This window comes from Cetorhinus maximus, chromosome 7 (genome assembly GCF_964194155.1).
Source record: "Cetorhinus maximus chromosome 7, sCetMax3.hap1.1, whole genome shotgun sequence".
NCBI classification, from domain to species: Eukaryota; Metazoa; Chordata; class Chondrichthyes; order Lamniformes; family Cetorhinidae; genus Cetorhinus; species Cetorhinus maximus.
In genome coordinates this window covers 9,790,954-9,817,513 of record NC_135885.1, presented here as the reverse complement: position 1 = coordinate 9,817,513, position 26,560 = coordinate 9,790,954, and the positions used below count along the sequence as shown (strand labels likewise).

The 26,560-nt window shown below is 44.5% G+C and overlaps 1 protein-coding gene across 1 annotated transcript in view; it reads right to left on the bottom strand.

Moving 5' to 3' along the window:
- nlgn4xa (neuroligin 4 X-linked a) overlaps window positions 1-26,560 on the bottom strand; it is a 236,486-nt gene that overhangs the window by 124,392 nt on the left and 85,534 nt on the right. Inside the window, exon 2 of the mRNA XM_078545058.1 lies at window positions 22,305-22,454. Coding sequence (XP_078401184.1) covers window positions 22,305-22,454 — 150 coding nt within the window. The remainder of the gene's footprint in view (window positions 1-22,304; window positions 22,455-26,560) is intronic.

The window sequence follows — 26,560 nt, the reverse complement described above, 5'->3', positions numbered from 1 at the left end:
TCCCATGGAAGAATGAATAATTTAATAAAAAAAGATCTCTAGGCTCACGACACTAACTTAAACCCCAAAACCTTACTTTGTGCCCCCACCACTGCCAGTTTTGGACTCGGCAACCCTCAGGCGGAAGCAAAAACAAAACGGTTTCTTAATGATCGCCAGCAAAGGGAGAGATGCTTGCTGGAAGATTCCCGTCATGCGTACACGCTTGAGGAAGCGAAGTCTTAAATACCCTGGGGATATCCAACTAAAAGACATGTGGATAAATACAGACAGCAGCAATCAAACCAGTGTTTGTCCACAAACATCTCCCTGAGGGCCGTGAAACAAATGTCTTATTGCTGTTGCATTTCTTGGCTTGTCAAGAACACGAATCTTTCGGCAGAATTGAGTTTCTTCACATGGAAAAATATTGCTATCAATGTCTAGTGAACCACTCAAATGTACATGAAGGCTCGAAACGTTAACTGATTTCTTCTCCGCCGATGCTGCCAGACCTGCTGAGTTTTTCCAGGTAATTCTGTTTTTGACTCAAATGTACTTCTTTTCGCAGAATTATACAAAAGGGGAAAAAAAAAACAGTAAAACATGGAAATGAAGGGTGCAATAGAACTTGTCTGAACTGGTCTTGTATACCTTAAAATGGAACTCCGGTACTACTGGTGATTTTTACTGGGATTTAACAATTTGGAGCTGGTTTTTTCCCTGGAGTGCGATCATGCCTGTGCTGGTTTTGTAGAAGAGCTATCCAATTAGTCCCACTCCCCTGCCCTTTTCTCATTGCTCTGCAACTTTCTACAATTCTAATCAATTCCCTTTTGAAAGTTATGATTGAATCTGCCTCCACCACCCTTTCAGACACTGCATTCCAGGTTGCAAAATCTCGCCGTGTGCAAAAAAAAAAATCTCCTCTCGTCCCTTTGGTTCTTTGGCCTCCGGTTAACCACCCTCCTGCCAGGGGCAAGAGTTTTCTCTCCGTCTATTCTATCAAAACCCTTCAGGGATTGTGAACATCGTCTCCCACTACTCTTCATTGCTCTAAGGGGAACAATCCCTGCTTCCCTAGCCGCCAAACGGTTTGAGTTACTTTTTCGAGGATGCCCTGCATTCTGGAAATTCACGGTTGGGGGGGTTTCTGGAGTTGCGGAACACTTCAGTCCAATCCTGATGAAGCCATCCACCAGAATACTCGTGAACCTCCAACATCTTCTTGTTTCATGTGTTTTTTTTCCCCTGTTTGCCAGAGAATTACCTGCAATGGCCTCTCTTCTTGCCTTTACCTCTGGTGTCCCCTCAGGATCTATTCTTGCCCCCCGCTCCTATTTCTCCTCTACATGCTGCCCCTTGGTGCCATCATCTGAAAACACAGCACTGGTTTCCACATGTGCACTGCCAACACGCAGCTTTACCTCAGCACCCACCTCCTTTCGACTTCTCTCTCCGTTGTCCCTAAATTATTAGACTGTTTGTCAGCCAGCTGATGAGAAATGTCCTCCAATTAAATATTGAGATGACATAAACCAGTTGTCTTCAGTCACCGTCATGACGTCCTCTCCCTGGCCACTGACTCCACCCTGCTCTTTGGGGAAAGCTTGAGGCTGAGCCAGACTGTTCTCCAGCTTGGTGTCTTTGACCCCCAAAATGAACTTCCCACCACATACCTACCTACACCGTCAATCTGTCTTCTTAACATTGTCCGACCCAGCCTCCACTGACCTGCAGCTGAAACCCTCATTCAAATTTTGTCAGCTCTAGATTTGAATATTCCAATGCACTCCTGGCCAACTTGCCAGATTCTACCCTCTATAAACTTGAGGTCATCCAAAACTTTACTGCCCTTTTCCTTACTTGCACCAAGTCCCGTTGACTATCACCCCCCGTGCTCGCTGACCTACATTGCTTCCCGGTCAAGCAAAGCCTTGATTTTGAAATTCTCTTCCTTGTTTTCAAATCCCTCCACGGTCTCACCCCTCCCCAGCATAAAAACGGTCAGAGGTATCTGCACTCCTCTAAAACTGGCCTTTTGAGCATCCCCAATTTTAAACACACCATTGACGGTCACGCTGTCAAAGCCATAGACTCTGGAAATCCCTCCCTAAACTTCTCTGTCTGTTGACCTCCTTTAAGACGCTCCTTCAAACCTACCTCGTTGACCAAGCTTTTGGTTATCTGCCCTAATACGTCTGAACATGGCTCAGTGTCAAACTTTGTTTTAATGCCCCTGAGAAGCACTTCTGACCTTATGATGGAAGGAAGGTCATTGACGAAGCAGTTGAAGATGATTGGTCCTATGACACTACCCTGAGGAACTCCTGCAGTGATGTCCTGGAGCTGAGATGATTAAATTCCAACAACTACAGCCATCTCCCTATGTGCTGTGTATACCTCCAGCCAGCGGAGAGTTTTCTCCCTGATTCCCACTGGCTCAAGTTTTGCCAGGGCTTCTTGGTGCCACACTCGGTCAAATGCTGCCTTGATGTCAAGGGCAGTCACTCTTACCTCACCTCTGGAGTTCAGCTTTTTTGTCCATGTTTCAACCAAGGGCTATAATGAGGTCAGGAGTGGAGTGACTCTGGCGGAACCCAAACTGGGCATCAGTGAGCAGGTCATTGCTAAGCAAATGCCACTTGATAGCATTGTTGATGACCCCTTCCAATACTTTACTGATCATCGAGAGCAGACTGCTGTGCTGGTAATTGGCCAGGTTGGATTTGTCCTGCTTTTGGTGTACAGGACATACCTGGGCAATTTTCCACATTGCCTGGTAGATGCCAGTGTTGTAGCTGTACTGGAACAGGTTGGCTAAGGGTGCGGCATATTCTGGAGCACAAGTCTTCAGTACTATTGCCAAAATATTGCAGTATCAGTGCCTTCAACTAATTCTTGATATCATGTAGAGTGAATCAAATTGGAGACCTCCGGAGGAAGCCGAGATGAATCATCCATTGGGCACCTCTGGCTGAAGATTGTTGCAAGTGCTGCAGCCTTATCTTTTGCATTGATGTGCTGGGCTCCTCCATCACTGAGGATGGGGATATTTGTGGAGCCTCCTCCTCCAGTGAGTTGTTTAATTGTCCACCACCATTCATGACTAGATGTTGTAGGACTGCAGAGCTTAGATCTGATCCACTGGTTGTTGAATCGCTTAGCTCTGTCTATCACTTTGCTGCTTATGCTGTTTAAATAGTCCTGAGTTGTAGTTTCACCAGATTGACACCTCATTTTTAGGTATGCCTGGCGCTGCTCCTGGCATGCCCGCCTGCACTCTTCATTGAACCAGGGTTGACCCCCTGGCTTGATGGTAATGGTAGAGTGTGGGATATGCCGGGCCATGAGGTTACAGATTGTGATTGAGTACAATACTGCTGCTGATGGCCCACAGTGCCTCATGGTTGCCCAATCTTGAGTTGCTAGGTCTGTTCGAAATCTATCCCATTTATCACGGTGGTAGTGCCACACAACGCGATCGGGGGTGTGCTCAATGTGAAGGTGGGACTTCGTCTCCACAGAGACTGTGTGGTGGTCACTCCTATTGATACTGTCATGGACAGTACTATTGTATTCAATACAATTGTATTCAAGGAGATTGGTCACCGCCACCATCTCAAGGGCAGTTAGGGATGGACAACAAATGCTGGCCTTGCCAGCAATGCCTATATCCTGTGAATGAATTTTTTAAAAACTTTCAGAAGAGAAAGGACGGGGGGGTTTGGAAAATAGGAACATTGGGAACAGGAGTAGGCCATTCAGCCCCTCAAGCCATCAATGGCTTACTTGTATCTTACCTCACAAAAATCTAAATCTCCACTGTGATATTTTCAAAATAAACTTGTTTTATGTTAGCCGGCAAAGAGGTTATTATGGGTTAAATCCTCTGCTAAAATAGCAGGCAGAGACTTGGCACATAAGCACATTAGCCATTTATCTGCCAATATTGCTAAAAGTAATTTCCAGATGCATAACTCTACCAAATTCATCACAGAGTGTCCCATCCTGAAAGCGGTGTTGATTACTCCACTGACAATTCTTCTCATTATGATTTACCTTATTTGTTTTAATTTATCACTCACCTTGGGTTGCAGAATAATGCATATCGGGTGATGAGTAGAACTGCAGTGAGCCCCACTGTGTAAGGAACAGTCTATAATTAACACAGTCTACCAAGTCTCTCTTCTGAGTGTAAAAGTGATTAATATTCAGCAGGAGCCAATTACGATCTGAAATCTTAACGTATAAAATCATAATGAGCAGTGCTAATAAACCGTGGCTACAAGTGGCTAGTTATTGGAACACTCACGTTGATTGTCCATTTAATTATTTAACAGCCACATTTTAATGAAAGGTGTTCTGAGTTTGGAAGCTTCTGTGAGCGAAATTATCAGCTGAATGTCAAATCCATTGGTGTGACATTCCTCTGGCCAACATTTTCGTGGAAGAATTAAATGACTTGTCAAAATGGACACACCCACATTTCTTGACTCTCCCATTTTCTAAGTGTTGAAATGGAGTATGAATGTTAGACGCTGGGAGAAAGAGATTCTAATCCACCTGCATTGGGTATCGATAGAGTGAATAAGGAGCAATTGGGTCCATTAGCAGGAGGATCAGAAAGCAAAGATCACAGATTTACGGTGATTGGCAAAAGAGGAGGTGAGGAGAATTTTTTCTAATGCATCAAGCAGGCTGTTGTGATCTGGAACATAAGACCATAATACATAGGAGCAGAAATTAGGCCATTCGGCCCATCGAGTCTGCTCCACCATTCAATCATGGCTGATAAGTTTCTCAACCCCATTCTCCCACCTTCTCCCCTTACCAATCAAGAACCTATCTATCTCGGTCTTAAATACCCTCAATGACCTGGCCTCCACAGCCTTCTGTGGCAATGAATTCCATAGATTCACCACTCTCTGACTAAAGAAGTTTCTCCTCTACTCCTCTCCTTTACTCTGAGGCTGTGCCCTCAGGTCCTAGTCTCTCCTACTAATGGAAACATCTTCCCCACATCCACTCTATCCAGGCCTTTCAGTATTCTGTAAGTTTCAATCAGATCCCCCCTCATCCTTCTAAACTCCATCGAGTATAGACACAGAGTCCTCAAACGTTCCTCATATCTTAAGCCTTTCATTCCTGGGATCATTCTCGTGAACCTCCTCTGGACTCTCTCCAGGGCCAGCACATCCTTCCTGAGATACGGGGCCCAAAATTGCTCACAATATTCTAAATGTGGTCTGACCAGAGCCTTATAAAGCCTCAGAAGCACATCCCTGCTTTTATATTCTAGTCCTCTCGAAATAAATGCCAACATTGCATTTGTTTTCCTAACTACCGACTCAACCAGCAAGTTAACCTTAAGAGAATCCTGGACTAGGACTCCCAAGTCCCTTTGCACTCCAGATTTCTGAATTCTCTCCCCATTTAGAAAATAGTCTATGCCTCTATTCTTCCTACCAAAGTGCATGACCTCACACTTCCCCATGTTGTATTCCATCTGCCACTTCTTTGCCCATTCTCCTAACCTGTCCAAATCCTTCTGCAGCCTCCCCGCCTCCTCCATACTACCTGTCCCTCCACCTATCTTTGTATCATCTGCAAACTTAGCCAGGATGCCCTCAGTTCCTTCATCTAGATCATTAATGTATAAAGTGAAAAGTTGTGGTCCCAACACTGACCCCTGCGGAACTCCACTAGTTACCGGCCGGCATCCTGAGAAGGACTCCCTTATCCCCACTTTCTGCCTCCTGCCAGACAGCCAATCTTCTATCCATACTAGTACCTTGCCTCTAACACCATGGGCTCTTATCTTACTGAGCAGCCTGCTGTGCGGCACCTTGTCAAAGGCCTTCTGGAAGTCCAAGTAGATAACGTCCATTGGCTCTCCTTTGTCTAACCTATTCGTTACCTCCTCAAAGAATTATAACAGATTTGTCAGGCATGACCTCCCCTTGATGAAACCATGCTGACTTTGCCCGATTTTACCGTGCACTTCCAAGTATTCTGAAATCTCATCCTTAATAATGGACTCTAAAATCTTACCAACGACCGAGGTCAGGCTAATCGGCCTGTAATTTCCCGTCTTTTGCCTCACTCCCTTCTTAAACAGGGGGGTTACATTAGAGATTTTCCAGTCCTCTGGGACCCTCCCTGACTCCAGTGATTCCTGAAAGATCACCAGATCATCTAGCACCTTCTCCTTGGTAATGGCCACCATACTCACCTCTGCCCCCCGACTCTCTTGAACTTTGGGGATGTCACTCATGTTTTCCACTGTGAAGACTGACGCAAAGTACCTATTCAGTTCCTCCGCCATTTCTTTGTTCCCCACTACTACTTCTCCAGCATCATTTTCCAGCAGCCCAATGTCCACTTTTGCCTCTCTCTTACCCTTTATATATCAAAAGAAAACTCTTGCAATCTTCTTTTATATTACTGGCTAGTTTACCCTCATATTTAATCTTCTCCCTCCTTATTTCTTTTTTAGTTGTCCTCTGTTGGTCTTTGTAGGCTTCCCAATCCCCTGGTTTCCCACTGCTCTTCGCCGCATTGTATGCTTTCTCTTTAGCTTTTATGCTGTCCCTGACTTCCCTTGTCAGCCATGGTTGCCTCGTCCTCCCTTTAGTATGCTTCTTCTTCCTAGGGATGAATTTTTGCTGCGTCTCCCAAATTACTCCCAAAAACTCCTGCCATTGCTGTTCCACTGTCTTTCCTGCTAGGCTCATCTCCCAGTCAATTCTGGCCAGCTCCTCCCTCATGCCTCTGTAGTTGCCTTTATTCAACTGTAATACCGTTACATCTGATTCCAGCTTTTTCCTCTCAAATTGCAGGGTAAATTCTATCATATTATGGTCACTTCCTCCTAAGGGTTCCTTCACCTTAAGCTCCCTTATCAAATCTGCCTCATTACACATCACTAAATCTAGAATTGCCTGATCCCTAGTGGGCTCCACCACAAGCTGCTCCAAAAAGCCATCTCGTAGACATTCCACAAATTCCTTTTCTTGGGATCCACTACCAACCTGATTTTCCCAGTCTACCTGCATATTGAAATCCCCCATGATCACTGTAACCTTGCCTTTCTTACACGCCTTTTCTATCTCCTGGTGTATCTTGTGCCCCACATCCTGACTACTGTTCGGAGGCCTGTACAGTGGAGAAAGCAGATTGAATAGTAACTTTCTGAAGGGAATTGGGTAATGAAAGTATAATAATTCTCATAATATTATTGTGATTTATTGTAAAATTAGGTTAATAGTGGGGTTTGGATAGTTTCTCTGTGTGTGTGAATTGAAGACAGCTGGTCTGGAGGTTTTGACTCATCAAAAGAAGCTCGGTTTGAAATGTTAAATATGTAAACATGGCTGAAGTCTTAGAATGTGAGGTGAGGAGAATTTGCATTTTTAGGTAAATCAGCAGTTTGAGTTTCAAAAAGGTGGCAGGATGTTTACACCTAGCCAGGGAAGCTAGCTCAAGCAGTGTGTTGATTTTTCCCAAAGGCTACTGACAATTTTAGCACCATGAAAAGATTTATATTATGAGAAAGGTGAAGTTCCAAAGACATATGGGAACAATGGAATTTACATTAAAAGGGAGAAACATATATAAAGGAGAATGAGGCTATGTGTCAGGGAAGGTATTGTAAAATCTAACAGGAGTGTGAGAAGCCTCCTGTATTTGTGCATTAAGCCTGCTGTCTACAGAAACCGAAGCTGGGGAAAGCCACTTTGAATTCTACTGTCCAGGGTTACCTTGCTGGATCTGTTTAAAATCCATTTTTTTTTAACCTTTGCCTTAACGGGGGTGTGACTGGAAGCCAGATTAATTAGGGCTTTTAGGAGTTATTATAGTAGTAACTTGTAGACCTATGCATGCACTTGAAATCTTTCCTTTCATTAATAAATTTATTATTTAGTTATTTTTAAAAATCTCTGAAGTCTTGATGGACTTATTACTTCTGAATTTATGGGTCACACCTCAAAATAAATACAAATTGCAAAATCATTGTGATAGCGTGGTCAAGTTTCCCTTGTGGATTTGATCTGCCTGGCACACATCGTCTGCCACATCATAACAGATAAATACTTGAAAAGGAAATATTTTCAGGCCATGGGAAAACAGTAATGGAGTGGATAGCTCCTTCAAAGAGCCAGTACAGACACGGTGGGTTGAATGGACTTCTTCTGTGTTGTGATTATGTGGTAAGTGGTTTTGCGTAGATAATGTCTAGTCTGGACACCAAGGAGAACTCCCCTGCAACGGTGACTTTTTTTCTGTCTGAGAAGTCAGTTTAAAATTCCATTCAAAGTATGGTACCTCTGACAATGCAGCACTCCCTCAGCACTGCTCTGGAGTGTCAGCCTGGATTTTGTGAGTTTGAACCAGGAGTGTCAGGCACTGATCTGTGGCTGACACACTCGTTATCTCTCTCTCCATCAGAGCATCAAAACTAAAAAGCGAAACTTTGCTTGACCAACAGTTCAATCCTTGCGGTTACTATCATTCATCATTAAAGATAAAACAGCATTTTAAACATTTTCTGGGATTAATAATACATGCAAACCTCATCAAGCCATGATCTATGTGCGCAGACAAAATCCTCAATAACGAGCTGTGCCCCAGTATTGGCAGCCATGCCTTCAGCTACCAGGGCTCTAAACTCTGGCGCCTAAATTTTCCAGTCGTAATGGGTGGGACAGATAATTGATGGACCATCAAAAGGTTTGTTGACTTCAGTCAGGAATTCCCCCCCCCCACCCTTAAATGCCTTGTCTTTCCATCTCTCTCTTCCAGCTCCTACATCCTGGAGTCATTCAATGATCTATCCCTGAGTCTCCTTCTATTTATCAACTCTATGCTGCCTCTCATCAACACCCTTCAAAAATGCAGTGTTTTTATGGGGAACCTGTGAATGTGATGTCCTATAAAAGAGAACCTGTGAATGTGGTGCACTTAGATTTCCAGAAGGCATTTGACAAGATGCCACATCAAAGGTTACTAGTGCCCGTGGTGTAAGGGGTAACGTATTGGCATTGGTTAGCTAACAGGAACCAGAGAGTCGGCATAAATGGCTCATTTTTGAGATTGAAAGATATAACGAGTGGAGTGCCACAGGGATCACTGCCAGGGCCTCAACTATTTACAATTTATATCAATGATTTGGATGAAGGGGCTGAAAGTATGGTTGGTAACTTTGCTGATGACACAAAGATAGATAGGAAAGTAACTGTGAAGAGGAGATAAGGAGTCTGCAAAGGGATATAGGTAGATTATATGAGAGGGAAAAAAATGGCAGATAGAGTATAATGAGGGAAAGTACAAACTTTTCCATTTTGGCAGGAAGAATAAAAAAGCTAAATGGAGAGGGGTGTTTTCAGAACTCTGAGGTACAGAAAGATCTGGATGTCCTGGTGCCTGCATCACAACAAGTTAGTATGTAGGTTCAGCAAGTGGTTAGGAATGCTAATGGAATGTTGCAGTTTATTACAAAGAGAATGGAATATAAAAGCAGGGATATTTGGAAACAGTTGTTGGTGAGGCCACATCCGGAGTTTGGTCTCTTTAGCTCAGAAAGGACATACTTGCATTAGAAGCAGGTCAGAAAAGGTTCACTCGACTGATTCCTGGGATAAGGGGGTTATCCTTTGAAGAAAGGTTGGACATGTTGGGCCTGTTTCCATAGAAGAATGAGAGGTGATCTTATTGAAACACATAAGATCCAAAGGGGGACTTGACAAGGTGGATGCTGAAAGGGTGTTTCCCCTTTTGGAGAGACTAGAACACAGTTTAAAAATAAGGAGTCTCCATTTTTAAGATGGAGATGAGGAGATTTTTTTTATTCTTTCAGAGGGTTGTGGGCCTCTGGAACTCCCTGCCCCAGAGAGCGGTGGAGGCAGGGTCATTGAATATTTTTAAGACAGAAACAGTTTGATTCTTGACTAACAAGGGAGTCAAAGGGTATCAGGGATAGGCAGGAAAGTGAAGTTAAGGCAAAAATCAGGTCAGCCATGATCTTAGTGAATGGTGGAGCTGGCTTGAGGGGCCGAATGGCCTACTTCTGCTCCTAATTTGTATACTTGTATGTCCATTTCCACATGTACTCCACATGACTCCTCAGATACTGAAGCAGTCCATGTCCATATGCAGTAAGATGTGGACAACATTCAGGCTTGGGCTGACAAGTGGCAAATAACATTCATGCCACACAAGTGCCAGGTAATGACTACCTCTAACAAGAGAGGATCTAATCATTCCCTCTTGACATTCAATGGTATTACCATCGCTGACTCCCCCACCATCAATTCTGAAGGTTACCATTGACCAGAAACTGAACTGGATCAGCCATATAAATACCATGGATACAGGGGCAGGTCAGAGGCTGGGAAGTCTGAGGTGCATAATTCACCTCCTGACTCCCCGAAGCCTGTCCACCATCCACAAGGCACAAGTCAGGAGTGTGATGGAAAACACTCCTCTTGCCTGGCTCCAATTAGACTAAAGAAGCTCAACATCATCAATACATGTACATTGACCATACTTAGTTCGACCTCAGCACCACCTTTCGACTGCTTCATTGGCTCTAATTTGTCAAACAGCATGTCTAACATCCAGTCCTGGATAGGCGGAAATTTCCTCCCACCAAATATTGCTCAGACTAAAACCATTTTCTTCAGTCCCCACTAAATAAATATTCAATTTCCTAGCCATTGACTCCAAGCTGGGAGCCGACTGAGGAGCGGCCAGACATTTCCAATCGTCTTTGCGTATTTGACCCAAAATTGAGCATCCAGTCAAACTGCTGACTTCCACCTCTGTAACACTGCCCTATCCCATCTCTGCCTCAGCTCTTCTGCTGAAACCCTCATCTATGTCCTTACTTTCTCTAAACTTGACTATTACAATGCATTCCAGGCCAGCCATCCCCACCCTTGCATGAGCTTAAGATCATCCAAAACTCTGCCGTGCATATTCCTAACCCACACCAAGTCCTGTTGACTCCTGTGCTCGCTGATCCACATTGGCTTCTGGTACAGCAACACCTCGATTTTGAAATTCTCATCCTTCCATAGACTAAGCCCTCCCTATCCCTGTGCCCTCCTCCAGCCAGCCCTACAGCCCTCCAAGATCTTTGTGCTCCTGCAATCCTGGTATCTTGCAGAACCCTGATTTTAATCGCTCCAACATTGACGGCCATACCTGTAGTTGCACTTGCAATTCCATTCCTAAATCCCTCCTTCTTTCTATCTATTGTCTCTCCTTTTGAAGTTCCTTAAAACTTACCTCTTTGACCAAGATTTTGGACATCTGACCTAACATCTTCTTGTTTTGTTTGGTGTCAAATTTTGTTTGATTAAAGCTCTGTGACCTTCCCTCCATCGTAAAGTCAGAAGTGGGAATGTTCGCTGATGATTGCACAATGTTCAACACCATTTGCAACTCCTCAGATACTGAAGCAGCCCATGTCCACATGCAGTAAGATGTGAACAACATTCAGGCTTGGGCTGACAAGTGGCAAGTAACATTCATGCCACACAAGTGCCAGGTAATGACTACCTCTAACAAGAGAGGATCTAATCATTCTCTCTTGACATTCAATGGCATTACCATCGCTAACTCCCCCACCATCAATTCTGATGGTTACCATTGACCAGGAACTGAGCTGGATCAGCCACATAAATACCAAGGCTACAGGAGCAGGTCAGAGGCTGGGAAGTCTGAGGTGCATAATTCACCTCCTGACTCCCCGAAGCCTGTCCACCATCCACAAGGCACAAGTCAGGGTTGTGATGGAAAACACTCCACTTACCTGAATGGGTGTGGCTCCAATAAGACCAAAGAAGGTCAACATCATCCAGGACAAAGCATTCTGCTTGTCTGGCACCCCAACCACCAAAGCAATTCACTCCCTCCACCAGCGATGCACTTTGGCAGCAGTGTGCACAAGATACAAGATGCACTGCAGCGACTCACCAGGACTCCTTCGACAATACTTTTCAGTCCCTCAACCTCTGCCACCAAGAAGGGCAAGGGCAGCAGATGCATCGGAACACCACAACCGTCAAGTTCCCCTTGATTTTGAAATATATCACTGTTCTTTCAGTGTCACTGGCTCGAAATCCTGGAATTCCCTCCCTGACAGCACTGTGGGTGTTCCTATAACACATGGACTGCAGCGGTTCAAGAAGGCAGCTTACCACCACCTTCTCAAGGGCAATCAGGGATGGGCAACCAATGCTGGCCTTGCCAGTGATGCCCACATCCCATGAAAGAATAAAATAAGTGTTTACACTGTTTTATGATGCGACTCAGCACGCCATTCAATCAGCGTCATTCACAAATTCATTAAGAACTCCACAATCCATTTCTGATCCCACATAAATTCACTTATCACAGAATCATGCAGCATAGAGGGAGGCCATTTGGCCTATCGTACTTCTACTGGCTCTTTGAAAGAGCTATCCTTTTAGGCCCACTCTCCTGCTCTCTCCTCCTCATAGCCCTGAAATATTTCCTTTCCAAGTTTGGACAATTCTCTTTTCAAAGGTGCTACTGAATCTACTCCCATCGTCTTTTCAGGCAGAGCACAACAACTCACTGCGTTAAAATAAAAAAATCCCTCATCTCCCCTTTGGTTCTTTTGCCAATGATCATAAACCTGGGTCCCTCTGGATACCAACCATTCTGCTACTGGAAACAGTTTCTCCTTATTTGAGTACTGCAGAAAAAAAGAGAGATGTCGAAGCTTTTCATCTTGCACTCATCAGGACACTTCGCAAGAGTAACAACATAATGGGAAAACAACAATTTATATTGTATGTGAAGAGGGTGCTGATTGGTTGGCAAATGGATTCCCATTGGTAGAGGTGTTACCATGGCGAATGCATCAGTAATGGTGACTAACAGTTAACTGCCAAGCATTGTTGTTTTCCACTCATACTGGTATTCTTATAAAATGTCCTGATGAGTGCAAGACAAAAAGCTTTGACATGTCTCTTTTTTCCGGCAATACTCAATTTCTGTACTACCAAACCATTATTCTCCTTATTCATTCTCTCAAATCCCTTCATGATTTAGAACACTTTGATTAAATCTCCCCCCGGACCTTCTCTAATCTAAGGAAAATAGCTCCAGATTCTCCAGTCTCTCTGCTTAACTGAAGTTTCACCTCCCTAGCAGCAGTCTAGTCAATCTCCACTGCGCCCTCTCTCAGAACTTGTCCTAAAGTGTGGTGCTCAGCAACGAACAAATACTCCAACCGAAGCCCAACCAGTGTTATATAAAGGAGTAGATTAATTCTCCTGCTTTTGAATGCTATGCCTCTCTTTCTCTTTGGCAATGTTCTCTACTCTGGGCTTTTACCCTTCCCCTGAGTTTCTCATCTTAGAAAACTCTCCATGTGTCCACTCATTTTAAAATGACCCAATTAAAATAATTTTTTTCAATAAAATGAACCGAGATGGGATACAGACAAAGGTTGACATGAGATCAGTCCCGTGTACTGTTACTGAACTCCTCCAGTGGAAACCGTGTCCCTGTCATTAACTGAAGACGACTTGTACAGTGCAGTGAACTGAAACATTCCCTCTTATCCTCGGGGATCTGAGTTCCATTCAAGCACAAACAGATGGAAAAAATGTCATCCCGCTGTGATGGGTACAATATGTGATGTGAATTGAATAAGGGATGTGCTGATCCAGTCTTAGAGCCCTCATCTGCCCTCTCACTCAACGTAATCATTGTTATGGACCAGGACTTACAGTTAAGCGATATGAGGGACTGCACTTTCTCCGCATTCGCATAAATATTCTCTTTCTGCTATTTTAACCGTATAGTTTAAATGGAATAACGCCTCCTCTAAAACAGTGAAGTGCCAACACACTAAACACGCATGCTCTGTTATTACCAACAATAATTTCTGGACATTTGGCTACTACTTTTGAAAAAAGTGAAATCATAGAATGGTTACAGCCCAGAAGGAGGTCATTTGACCTCCTGTCCACCAGTCGGAGAACCAGCGGGGAACCCCTTCCAGTTCTGTTGGAGAAAGGTCGACAGAATCAAGTGCCCTTCAGGCACTTAAGTGGCCACTGGTGGACCTTCCCTGCGATTGAGGTGCCGGCGGGGTAGAAGACCTGCCCACCGGGGGCAGAAGCCAGCTGCTCGTCATTGCCGCCTGCATCGGTGGGAGTGGCGGGCGGTGGTGGTGCTGCTCCTGCTTCAGAGGCCCAGGATCATGGTGGGAACAGCAGACCAATGGTGAGCGATGGGGGATGGGGATTGCAGGGTGGGGTGCGTGCTGGTGGGGAGCTGGGGCAGGGTGGGTGGGGAGGTCAGAGGCAAGGGCAGGGGGTGGCTTTCAGTAGCCAACCCCCTGCCCGATGTCAGGTCCCTTGATCGGGCACAGAGGGCCTGACAATGAGGGGTCCTCCTGGAAGGCCCTTGGCAAACCATTGCTGGGCAGCTTTCTGAGGTCACAGAAGCAAATACCAAATTGTCGTGGACCCAGGGGTAATGGGTGTCAACTGGCTCATTAATGAGGCTAACTGATATCTTGCCACCGCTGATGGCTGGGAGTCACACGTCTTCCCCTTCCCAGCTCCACTTAATCAGGGGAGGTGGAGATCTTGTGGGGCAGTGGGTAGTGTCCCTGCCTCTGAGCCAGAAGCTCTGGGTTCAAGTTCCACCCCAGGACCTGATGGTCATAGAAGGAGTGCTTGTGGCATGGGGAAACTGGTTGAATGTCAATCTGCAAATCCTTCCGATATGCCTATGGCAGCGGGAGAGCTTCCTGGTCAGCTAGAACCGTATGGTAGCTGCAGTGCAACAGTCTCCCCACATTAAACAACTCCACGCACAAGCGTTTGCCATTGGCTCTGTGGCAAGGGTCCTCCTCACTTCGAGGGACTGCTAGAGAGAGAGAGAGAGCGAATCTCTGCGTTAAATCCAGCCCAGTCCCACTCTCCAGCATTTTCCCGGCAGTAGCTCTGCAAATTCTTAAATCCAACTTCACCATATTCTGAGGCACTGCTTTCCAGATCCTGACCACTCGCTGTGTAAAAAAAGATTCTCCTCATACCGCTTTTTGTTCTTTTGACAATCACCTTAAATCCTCTGGTTCTTGACCCTTCAGCCAATGGGAAAAGTTTCTCCCTAATCTTTCCAGACCTCCCACGGTTTTGAACACCTCCATTAAATCCCCACTCAACCTTCTCTTCGTGAAGGACAACAGCTGCAGCCTCTCTAACCTACCCATGTAAGCTGAAGTCATTCATCCTTGGAACCATTCTCATAAATCTTTTCTGCGCCCTCTCCAAATCTTCGGAAAGTACAATGCCCAGAACTGGACACAATACTCCAAATGAGGCTGAACCAGTGTTTTATAAAGATTCACCATGATGTCCTTGCTTTTGTACTCTTTGCCTCTATTGATAAAGCCCAGGATCCTATATACCTTATTGACCGCTTTCTCAACCTCCCCTGCCACCTTCAACAATTTATCAGCAAACTTCAGTTTGCCAACTAATCATTTAATATACTCGTCAGTAGTGCTCAATATGGTTACATACCAGCTGTGAAAATTATTCTGTTTTATGCTCACTTTAAAACATGCAAACTTCCCTGGCTGCACTGCCTGAGGTGCCACACTGCAATTTGTTCCTCAGGCCTTCTTTCTCAAGTAGTTAAATAATTCCCTTTCAAACAGTTGCTTTTCATCAGGACAAATGCAAGAATGCCAAATTTCAAACAGTCACAACAATTTATACTACAGGAGAAAAGGGTGCTGATTGGTTGGCAAATCAACTCTGATTGGCCAAGGCATTCCCATGGAGAAAGCAATAGGGAACTATAGGCTCCCCAAGCTCACGAGGAATTCAAAATATGTGCAAGGCTTGAACATGTTCCATTTGCTTGCATTCCCTTTTAAAAAGAATTTACAGACTCTGCTCCAGCAAATGTTTGTGCCCCAGGATTCCACATCCTATGTATTGCTTGCGTGAAGTGATCTTTTTGGAGACTATATGTTTTGCCCCCATTTGCCACATGGGTTGCTCCTTCCAATTATTGTTCAGTTATCAGTTGAAAGCACAGGCACGTTGTATGAAAGGTGCATTTGTATGGGATTACAAATTCCTCTGCAGCACACAGATGTATCAGGTGAACAAAACCCTGGTTAGACCTCACCTGGAATAGTCCTGGGCACCACACCCTAGGAAGGACTTATCAGCCTTGGAGGGAGTGCAGCACAGGTTTACCAGAATGACACCTGGGCATAGATTTTCATGGATTCATGGAGACTCTGGGGACATTTAAAAATGGTGAGCAGGACCCAGGACCGCAAGTCCTGCCCCATTTCGGACCAATCCTATTTTCGCTGCTAGGGGAACGGAGGCAGGACCTGAGTACATGAGAGGAACCTATACTCAACAGGGCTATTTGAACTCACTGCTGAGTTCAAGCAAACTCAGTTTTCACTGGAGCAAAGGCCTTATCCAAGATTGTGGGAGTTACAAATATTTTAGAGTGGATGTAAATGCTCATAAAGGGTGGATAAGGTCTGTGGAACTGTCAGGCTGTCAAGTTATTTAAATAGCCTGCCCTTTAAAAAAAATGAAAAAAAAAAACTGCCTGCCTGTGTCTGTAAGTTGAAAACAGACCTGTGCTAGCAGTTTCAATAGCTGTTTGTTGACATAACTCTAAGCGCTATCATTATAGAATTATTTATGCTTGACTGATTTCCCCAACGTATCATTATTACAATGGGGAACTGTAGGTTCACAGTTTTATTGATAGCTCAGAGGTTATTTAAGGATTAGCTGTCTTTGATTTGGGGTTATAAGGACAAATGTTTGTTTTTATAAGAGGTTTAGTATTTGAGGAGATTTAAATGTATTGAACGAGCTTTCATGAATGAGAATGTTTTTATACATAGTGAAGTCTGTAATAGATATTTAGAACTTTACTTTATTTCATCTCAACATGGCTCCTGAGGTCTGTGCATGCACTAGGCAGCCCTTATGGCTATTTTGATCTGCATCCAGGGATGGCAGGCCCAACTCCATCCCATTCCTCCCGCCCCTGGAGCAAAGGTCCCACCATTCAGGGCACTTTTTCCTAAGGCAGGTGCGGAAAACCAGGAGATTTACCGGCCCTGCACACCCACCTTGAAACCACAAATCCAAGCCTAAATATTTTGCCTCCATTTTGCCAAATGGCCTGCCCCTTCAAATTACTATTCAGACATCAGTTGGATTACATAGATTTATCAGAATGATACCTGTTCCCCAAGTGTCAAGCTGAGAGGAGAGATTACACAAACCAGCATTGTATTTCCTGAAGGTGAGTGGTTAAGGGGTGAATCAATGTTTTCAAGATATTAAGGCAAACAGACAGGTGTTATGATCCCAGCTGATGTTACCACAGGACAAATCAGATCCCACACTGAAACCTGCCTTGACAGGTCCTAACTTCTATTTTTTTTTTAGAAACCACGATGGTAAGTTACCGAACAGACTCACAAGAGTCTGCTGATGAAGTTTTAACAAAAAGAATAACACCATTTATTAAACAAGAAAAATGAACTATATTTATACCAGACCAAAAAGGTTGGAAAGATCTCAATACAAACACAAGGATATGATTCAAATATTCACTATTCCTTCAGCCCAGCTATACCAGCTATATCTTTGCAGACACATACCAATTCGGAAGCATAAAACAATTTACCATACCTATTTCATACTCTAATATTTAGGGTAAGAACCACCTGGCAAACTGTGGTCAGACATTACACACTCCAAAGTAAATGACAGGTGTGACCAAAGCAGATTCTATGGATTTCTCCACAATCCATCCAGACGCTTATCATGCTGTGAGCCAACCGGTCTCACTGAAACCTTGCCTTTCTCACGGGGGTTTCCAATCTCCACATTTGAAGATTTCGCCTTGGAATTCTCTCCAGGCATTGCTCCTACTCAGACGGTTTCAACATGGATCCATCTCCAGTGTTTCAATCTCACCTTCTGAGATTCCTTCCCTTTAAATCTACATGTGCACTAAAGCTTCACCTTCTAAACACTCTTTCAGATCGTTGGCCGTACCAAGCAGAACACACTGCTCCAAAAGGGTACCTTTGCCCTTATGACCCGCAGCAAGTGCTTCACCAACATTCAGCTGCCTTCTCAGGTCTTCAGGCTTATTTCAAGCCCACTTTGCTTCAAGTATGCTCCCCAAAGCACTCTCTGTTTAATTCAGAGCCTATTGTTCTGCTCCTTTCTCTCAACTTTATTTAACAGGATCAGTTTCTGATCTCTGCCCTTGTCTCTTAACTGGGACCTTCTCCTGGGACTTGTTCCTGCCCCGCTCCCTGGTTGGGGATCTTCTTCTTTGTTTGGGACATTCTCCCTGCCCCATCCCCATGTCCTGCTCCCTGAGACACCTTCTCTGGCAAAAGAGCTCCTCCTCAGATCACCTGACCTAGGGATTCATGTCGTTTTCACCTTACTTCTTTTTTTCCTTCTTTTTCTCCTGTGCAGGGACTGGGCATAAAGAGCTGAAGAAACGAACTGCACATCTGCATACGGCCGGTTCCTGAGCTGAAGACAAGAAAAACCACTAACTGTGCATGTGCGGCCATTCTCCGGCTGGCAAATGTGCTAAGGCTCTGAGGCCTGCCAGGAACTGTAGTTCCTGGCCTCTGAACTCCTGATCTCTGACTACTGATTAAGGTAAATATCGGAGTTCATCGCACAGGGTAGATTGGGATAAGCTGTTTCCATTAGTCATGGAGTTTAGGACAGGGGGCATTGTCTCAATATCAGAGGCAGACCTTTCAGGAGTGGAATTAGGAAACACGGCTACACACAATGGGTGGTAGAAGTTTGGAACTTTCTTCTACAAACAGCAACTGATGCTGGGTCTATTGTTAATTTTACATCTGAGATTAATAGACTTTTGTTAGCCAAAGGTATTAAGGGATATGGGGAAAAGGCAGGTGTGTGGATTTAGGTCATTGTTCAGCTATGATCTTATGGAATGGTGGAACAGGGCAGAGGGGTGAAATGTCCTCTGCCTGTTCCTCTCTTTGTGCTCCTACATTTACTGCACGTCCACATGGAGATGTGAGGTTTTCAGATGTCTAATTGCTAATCATAAATGCTTGTCAAAGAGACTCGGGCAGGGATTTAGCGCAGAGGCAGAGACCCCACCCACCAGCTAGAAAGTCAGGTTTGGGCCTGCCCCACCAGACCTGGAAGCCAGGGCGCGATTTTACATGGTGCAGGCAATTGTTGCCTGAGGTCCTGGTTTCTGTTCTCCCGAGGCAGGACGTCCCGCCTCCAAGACCTGCCAACCAATCAGAGGACTGGCAGCTTTTCAGTCCCAGCAGCGCCATCGGAAGCGGTGGCCACTGCTGGGACCGCAGTAGTCCATGGACCAAGCCAGTGATGGGAGCTGGGGAAGAAGGTAAGTAGGGCGGGATCACCGAGTCAGTTAGGCAGGTCCTGGAAGGGTGGTTGGGTGTGCCGATGGCGAGGCCTGATGGGGAGTGGTGTTCTTCAACCAGTCTGCTGTGGTTGGGGGGGGGGGGTGCCTCCACGCAGCACAGGTTGTCTGATCAAGTGGAAAGTACCAACCCCACAAGCGCACAGGCAGCCTCGCCACATGGTGTGGCCACCCCCTGTCATTGGCTGCTCTCATCAGGTTCCCACTGTCTTAACATGTGCCGAGCCAATCTATATGAAGACACCAGAATTTCACATCTTGACCTCAAACAACTCTTAATGTTCCAGGTGTTGCTTTCGATGAAGTCAAAACCATCAAAAGAAGGATAGCCACACTTCAATGGCAACACAGAGAGTATAGGGCAATAAACTTCTTTCTTCCACATTATGAGTGGTGTGCAACCTATCCATCAAAAGTGGAAAATAACACATGAGTATAAATTAAACTATGATTCACATAAGAGCAAGCATAAATCATCCAACATCAGCTCCATAATGCACCAAGACTCTGGTAATCAGGTTTGTGACAACACTCTTTGATCCTTCTACCTGGAGGTAGTTACGAAGGCCTATTATGGATGACAATCTAAGTTAGGTACTCATCAAATGGAATCAAGGCTCAAACCAAGCATGAGCTGGCTCTGAGATCTAAAATCAGAGCGGACTGAGTCCATCAGGATTCCCCGTTATGCAGCCAAGTACTTTCCATGTCATAGTGGACCTTTTCCCTGCAGAAACTGGGATCCACCATTTGTAGCATGCAACATTCCCATATCCCTGCTAAAAGGGAAAGCATCAGAGAAATCGTTATAACCGAGGCGACTTATTTCGACTTTGTTCCTGGTTGGGGGGATGCTTGACCATAAAGATGTCATCGCGAAAGACCATATACCTGATGAGGAGCCTTGCTGGTAGCGAGCACATTAATGGTGATGGAGCAACAACCTTACAGCCAGAAGTGCACAACTAACCACAAAAAGATCTCCGTTGATGGGGCCACAGCCAACATTAATCTGACGGGTAGGCCTCAAAAGGCCCCGGACCTCTCTTCACTTCAAACATTTTTCCTTTGACCCAATAATTCAACTGCAGGACTGTGCACAGAAGACATACTGGGGTACACTAGGCTAAGAATTTCTCTGAACACTATATGTGCATAAATGTCTCAGCATCTCTGGTAAACTATAGCCATGATCTAAAAAAAAATGAATTCTTATGATTTTACAGGAGCTAAGGCTTTATTAAATTATTTTGGTTGTCAGTGCACACAGTGATCAGAGGGAGTCTTATTCTCTTGTGGTGCTGCTGCAGGTTTTAAAGTTTGCAATGGGTTTAATTGGAGATGAACAGATCACAGTCAAACTTCCTTCTACATCATATGCCAATTCAATAATCGGCTTCAACTCAAGCCACAGTTGATTAAACTCCAACCAGGTTGTCTCAGAAGGTAAGAATATCTTCTCCGGGTTTAATAATGATTAAAAGAGTGTGGTGGGTTGGGTGGGGTTGCAATGGTTGTTTTGTACAGTGACATGCTAAACATATATAAGACATCTCAGGGTGTAAATTAGCCTTGGGCGCTAGGTATAAGCAGGAGCTCGTGAACTGGCAGACAGTATTAACAACCACTAGAAGTCAATGGAACAGAAAATTGGGGGGAAGGGGGTAAAGGGCTGATTCGCTATCATCAATTTTGCAACTGCAGCCAAGGTGAAGTAGTACCAATGCTTCCATTCATTTTTTCACAAGAAATGTTATCCCAGGATCTATAATTTGAATAATGCTAAAAAGAGAGGCATGAAGTTTTCTGTCTTGCACTCAACAGGACAAATGCAAGAATACCAAATTTCAAACGATCACAACAATTTATACTACAGGAGAAAAAGGGTGCTGATTGGTTTGCAGGTTAAGCTCATAACATGTCCCATTTATGCTTGCCAGAAGTGACATACGTTCATACCCAGGGGCCTGTTCTCTGCAAACAAAAGTAATATGTTCAAGCCTTGCACCTTTTTTTGAATTAACCAAAAGCTTAGGGAGTCTATGGTTGCCTAGTGCTTTCAACAATGGCAATGCCTCAGCCAATCAGAGTCAACTTGCCAGCCAATCAGCACCCTTTTCTCCTGTAGTATAAATTGTTGTAATCATTTGAAACTTGGCACTCTTGCATTTGCCCTGACAAGCGTAAGATGAAAAGCTTCGGCAACATGTCCCTCTTTTCAGCAACCTAGAACTGTCAAACAGAGGAAACCTTAACAAACACAATCACACTGCTTCGTGTGCGCTGCAACTGGAGAAACCTTTCCCCTGGATGATTTGTTTACACTGATATAATATTCCGTCACAATGCGTTGGCATGTTCAGCAATTGAAACACCGGTGGTGTGGAAGGATATAGATACAGATACTCTTGCTCCAGTGCATTTCTCCCCATCCCACCTGCATTGCTCCATGGGACCACCAATGTGCTTTGAGAAGAAGGGAACAATGCGCCATTCCTCAGCAGATGACTGCCGAATGGTGCTGGCAGGTGCCCAGGAGTTGGTTGCCCACCACCCTACTGCCGCGAGCACCCCTTACACTTACAGCCACAGGCTTAACAGTGGAACCATGTTAGACTGGGTAATTGATTCACCTTGAGAGGGGAGCCTAAAGCTTGGATGAGAGGCTGGAGAGGCAAGTCGTTGAAGAGCGAACCCGTGACACCCCAAAAGCAGTGAGAGGCGGATAATGTCCTTTGAAATAACAAACAGTCATCCAAAGTCAATGTGAGTCCCATCAATCAGAAAATATTGAAACTGATCCAGTTACTCACCTAAAACCCCGAGCCTGTAGTTGAGCGTTACGACAATGACATTTCCATAACTTGCCAGAATGCTACCGTCGATCAGGTTGCCAGTGCTTTCCATGTAGGAGCCTCCGTGAATATACACCATAACTGGCTTAGGGCCATTGTCATGAATATCTGTAAGAAAATCAAAGGTTTGACCTCAGATACATATAACCATTAAAAGACAGGCACTGATATAAATATAAATGCCTGCACTCACACACACACAAAACACACATGCACATGTGCACACACACACAACAAACACACACGCACACACATGTGCACACACATGCACACACACATGTACACACACACGTGCACACACACGCACACACACATCTCTTGTAATGATATATGGTGGGTTTAACAGGAGGAGGATCAAACTGCTAATGTTCAATGGATTCACAGCATTCTTTATGGCCTAATATGGTCAGGGCTCCATACATGCCGCTAAATTCCAGATGGAACATGAAACTATCCCTGTTATTCTTCCAGTGAGACGGAATGTTGTGCTTTCTAACATATGGAAGATTGAAATGGGGTTCATGCATTAAGCACCATTCCTCCCGAGATTTAATCAGTGTCTCTTTGTTATGATGAATGGAGCAACCGGAAAAGTGATCCTCAATGTCGTTGATGCCATGGTCTTCACTTCAGGATGCCGAGGACATGGAAACTCTTTCAACTCATCCCGCAGAGCTCTTCCCCACATGGCTCGGCCGGTGACTGCTGCTCAATGTGGATGAAACCAAAAAAATGGACCAGGATAATCCCAGGTCCGATCCCCAACCCCATACCACCATCATCTCCACCCAATATAAACTGGGAAAGCTGTTTTCAGTTGGGGTGCCAGTAGGGGTGTATCTGGTATCGACACCTCAAATTAAGGAGGGGGAACTTCTCCCACAGCCCAGGGTTTCCCCACTTGGGTATCTCTTTCTAGAGGATAATGCTTGTCGAACAACACAGGAAGGCCTGAACTGTGATCCCCGTGTGGTCAAATAGCCCATTGACACCTCTCGTGTAGGCTCAGAGAGGTGAGCTACCAGCGAGAGTGGGCGCGGGGTGTGCACAGGAGGTCCACAGAGACCTACCACAGAGCAAAGCTGAGAATCTGAAGGGGAAGAGAGCCGCCAGGGAGGAAAAGCATACCATCTGACATAAAGAAATCCCATTCACTTATCACACCCCACCCACCACTCCCCCACCTTCCCCACCTCAATGGAAGTTCATTCTGTGAAGCAAGTCAGCCTTTGGGATGAAGAAAAAGAGAGAAAAAAAAACCTCAGGATGCACACGGAATGTGCATGGCTTAAGTAAAGAAAGAAAAAAAATGGGTTGGAAAAACGTCGGAAGGTTGGTTCTCATGCATCAGGGGGTGTGTGTGTGGGGGGAGGGTCGAGCACAAAAAAAGATACCTTCATCTTCACCACCATCATTACTGGTTATATCATCAGCGGGTTTCTTTGTGTTGGCTCCTAGGTTCAAGAAAAAAGATGAGGACAACAGAGGGAAAAAGAGAATTCAAAAAAAAACAGCAATGGTTTGCCAAAAAAGAAGCGAACATTTATTTTTAAAAGAGAGAGGAAAAAAAATCTTCTGTGGAAAAAAAAAAGAGATCTCAGCATGTTAAGTTAACGTAGTAAAAGCTTCGACTTCTACGAGGCTTTGTCATCGTGCAAAACAATCGTTTAATCTGAAAAAATAAAAAAGAGGTAACAAAATGGACCTCTCTGCCAAAAGGTCAAGAAGTTCAACAGCAAGAATTGGTCTTTTTTAAGCACAAGATTCCCCCAAAAAAAAAAGAACAATCAAGCAATTAAAAAAAAGTCAAGGATTCTTTCAACCTCCACGTTTATCAAGCAATGGTCATTCTCCTTAGAATAATCAACCACAACAGAAACAGAAGTCTTGAGTTGGAAACTCCGCTCGTCACAGGGTAACGCTATCAATGACAGTGTAAAGCAATATAACAGTACCCGGTTAAGAATGAGAAGGCCAGTAGGGCCTGTTTAAAATAACTAGTGATAAACACTCGGATTTGCCAACATTCACCTACGGTTCAGACTAGTCTGGTTTTTGAACAGGCTAACTGGAATTTTCTTAAAAAAAGAACGCACAGGATTTGAATCCCCGACTCAACACTTTCCAAAACTGCGGAGGGATGAGAGGTCAAGGTTTGCAGGCGACTTGTCAACGTTCAAGCAATGTTGTCACCCTACCCTAGCTTAGCCCATGCCATCCACCTTGACGAAATAGCGGCAAGCTGAAATATTTCAAATGCCTCCATCAAGTTCACCAGCCAAGACCATTTATATTTATATATATATATATTTGATAAAATGTTCAGAAATCTAGGACAAGAACAGTGTGAGACATCACTAAAACTGGGAAAAATAGGAGATTAGACTATGTGAATCAAGAAATGGTGGTCAAGTGATACCATGCTTGAGTTTTAAAGACCCAGGGGTTGAGAGAAAGCAAGGAAGGTAGAAAGATTTGCATTTATATAGCACCTTTTATAACCTCAGAATGCCCCAAAACACTTTACAGTACTTATTTTGAACTGTGGTCACTGTTGTAATGTGGGAAATGCAGCTGTCAATATTGTACACAGCAAGATCCCACAAACAGCAACTGACCAGATAACCTCTTTTTTCGATAGCGCTGGTTGAGGGATAAATATTGGCCCAGGACACCAGAGATAACTCCACTGCTTATCTTCAAATTAGTGCTGTGGGATCTTTTAAATCTACCTGAGATGGAAGACAGAGGCCTGATTTAACATCTCATCTCAAAGACAGCCCTCAGCACTGATCCAAAATGTCAGCTTCGATTACATTCTCAAGACTCCTGGGGGGGGCTTGAACCCACAATCTTCTAACACAGAAGTCCAAGTGTTACCAACTGAGCCACGGCTGATATGAGACAGGTGCCTTGAGAAAGAATGCTTTGGTTAAAAAGCATTTTAGGTTCAGTGCAATGAAGATGGAGGGAGAATGCAGTGAATACTCGACAGTTGATGTTTTCTTTATTCTTTCATGAGATGTGGCTGCGCATCACTGGCAAGGCCAACATTTGTTGCCCATCCCTAATTGCCCTTGAACTTGAGTGGCTTGCTCGGCCATATCAGGGGGCAGTTAAGGGTCAACCACATTGCTGCGGGTCTGGAGTCACACGTAGACCAGACCGGGTAGGATTGGCAGATTTCCTTCCCTGAAGGACATTAGTGAACCAGATGGGTTTCTACAACAATCGATGATGGTTTCATGGTCACCATTACTGAGACTAGCTTTAGATTCACGATTTATTAACTGAATTCAAATTCCACCAGCTACCGTTTGGTTGGGATTTGAACACACGTCCCCAGAGCATTAGTCTGGGCCCCTGGATTAATCCGGTGGCGCTTGGAGCTTGGGAGAAATTGGAAAGGATGGATCAAAGCAGTAATGGCCACTGTGGCAAAACAGAGACAATCAAGAAAGTTTGGAATAGAGACAGTGAAGATCCGGGGTGAAGTTACAAGAATTCAATTGTGAATGGACAGGCAACAGATACCTAACAGCCTGAATGGAAATCTTTTTCAAGCAAGATTGGATATAGACTCTAATAAAATGGAAATCCTTCATTCCCCCTCAGGGTTACAGTCTGAAAGAAAAAGAGCATTAAAGCAGTGCTCAGTATCAGAGGTGCCCTTACAAAATCTTATGGACATAACATAAATATGACAAGCAAAGAAGTAATCCCAAAAGACAAGAGCTGAGAGCCCAATGTTGCTGAAAAATCACAATCCAATTAAACTGAACAATCAGATAATAAGGATGGAGATCCTGAAACACCGGACTGGAGTAGTGAGAAGCCTCCGAATTCTCTTTACACTGCTCTGTCAATCCATGAAAACACAAACCTGTAGTAAAATTCTTTCAAGTTATCAACAGTCACAGATTGCAACTCTTTCGAGTACAATCACAGTTCTTGGTTTCCGGGAGTGGGACATGAACCCACAACCTTCTGATTCAAAGGCGAGGGTGCTATGGACTGAGCCACAGCTGACACCTCAAACCTGTAGTAAAATGCACTAATCATCAGGGTTGTAGAATTGATCACCGCATTAGCATTAAAGCAAACTGTGCTCAATGCTGAAAGTAAACTGCTTATTTATAAGTAACTCCTAGTGGGTGGGCCCCCTTCCCCTATGGGTGAATGGGTCACTCCATCCCCCACTGACAGCAGTTACA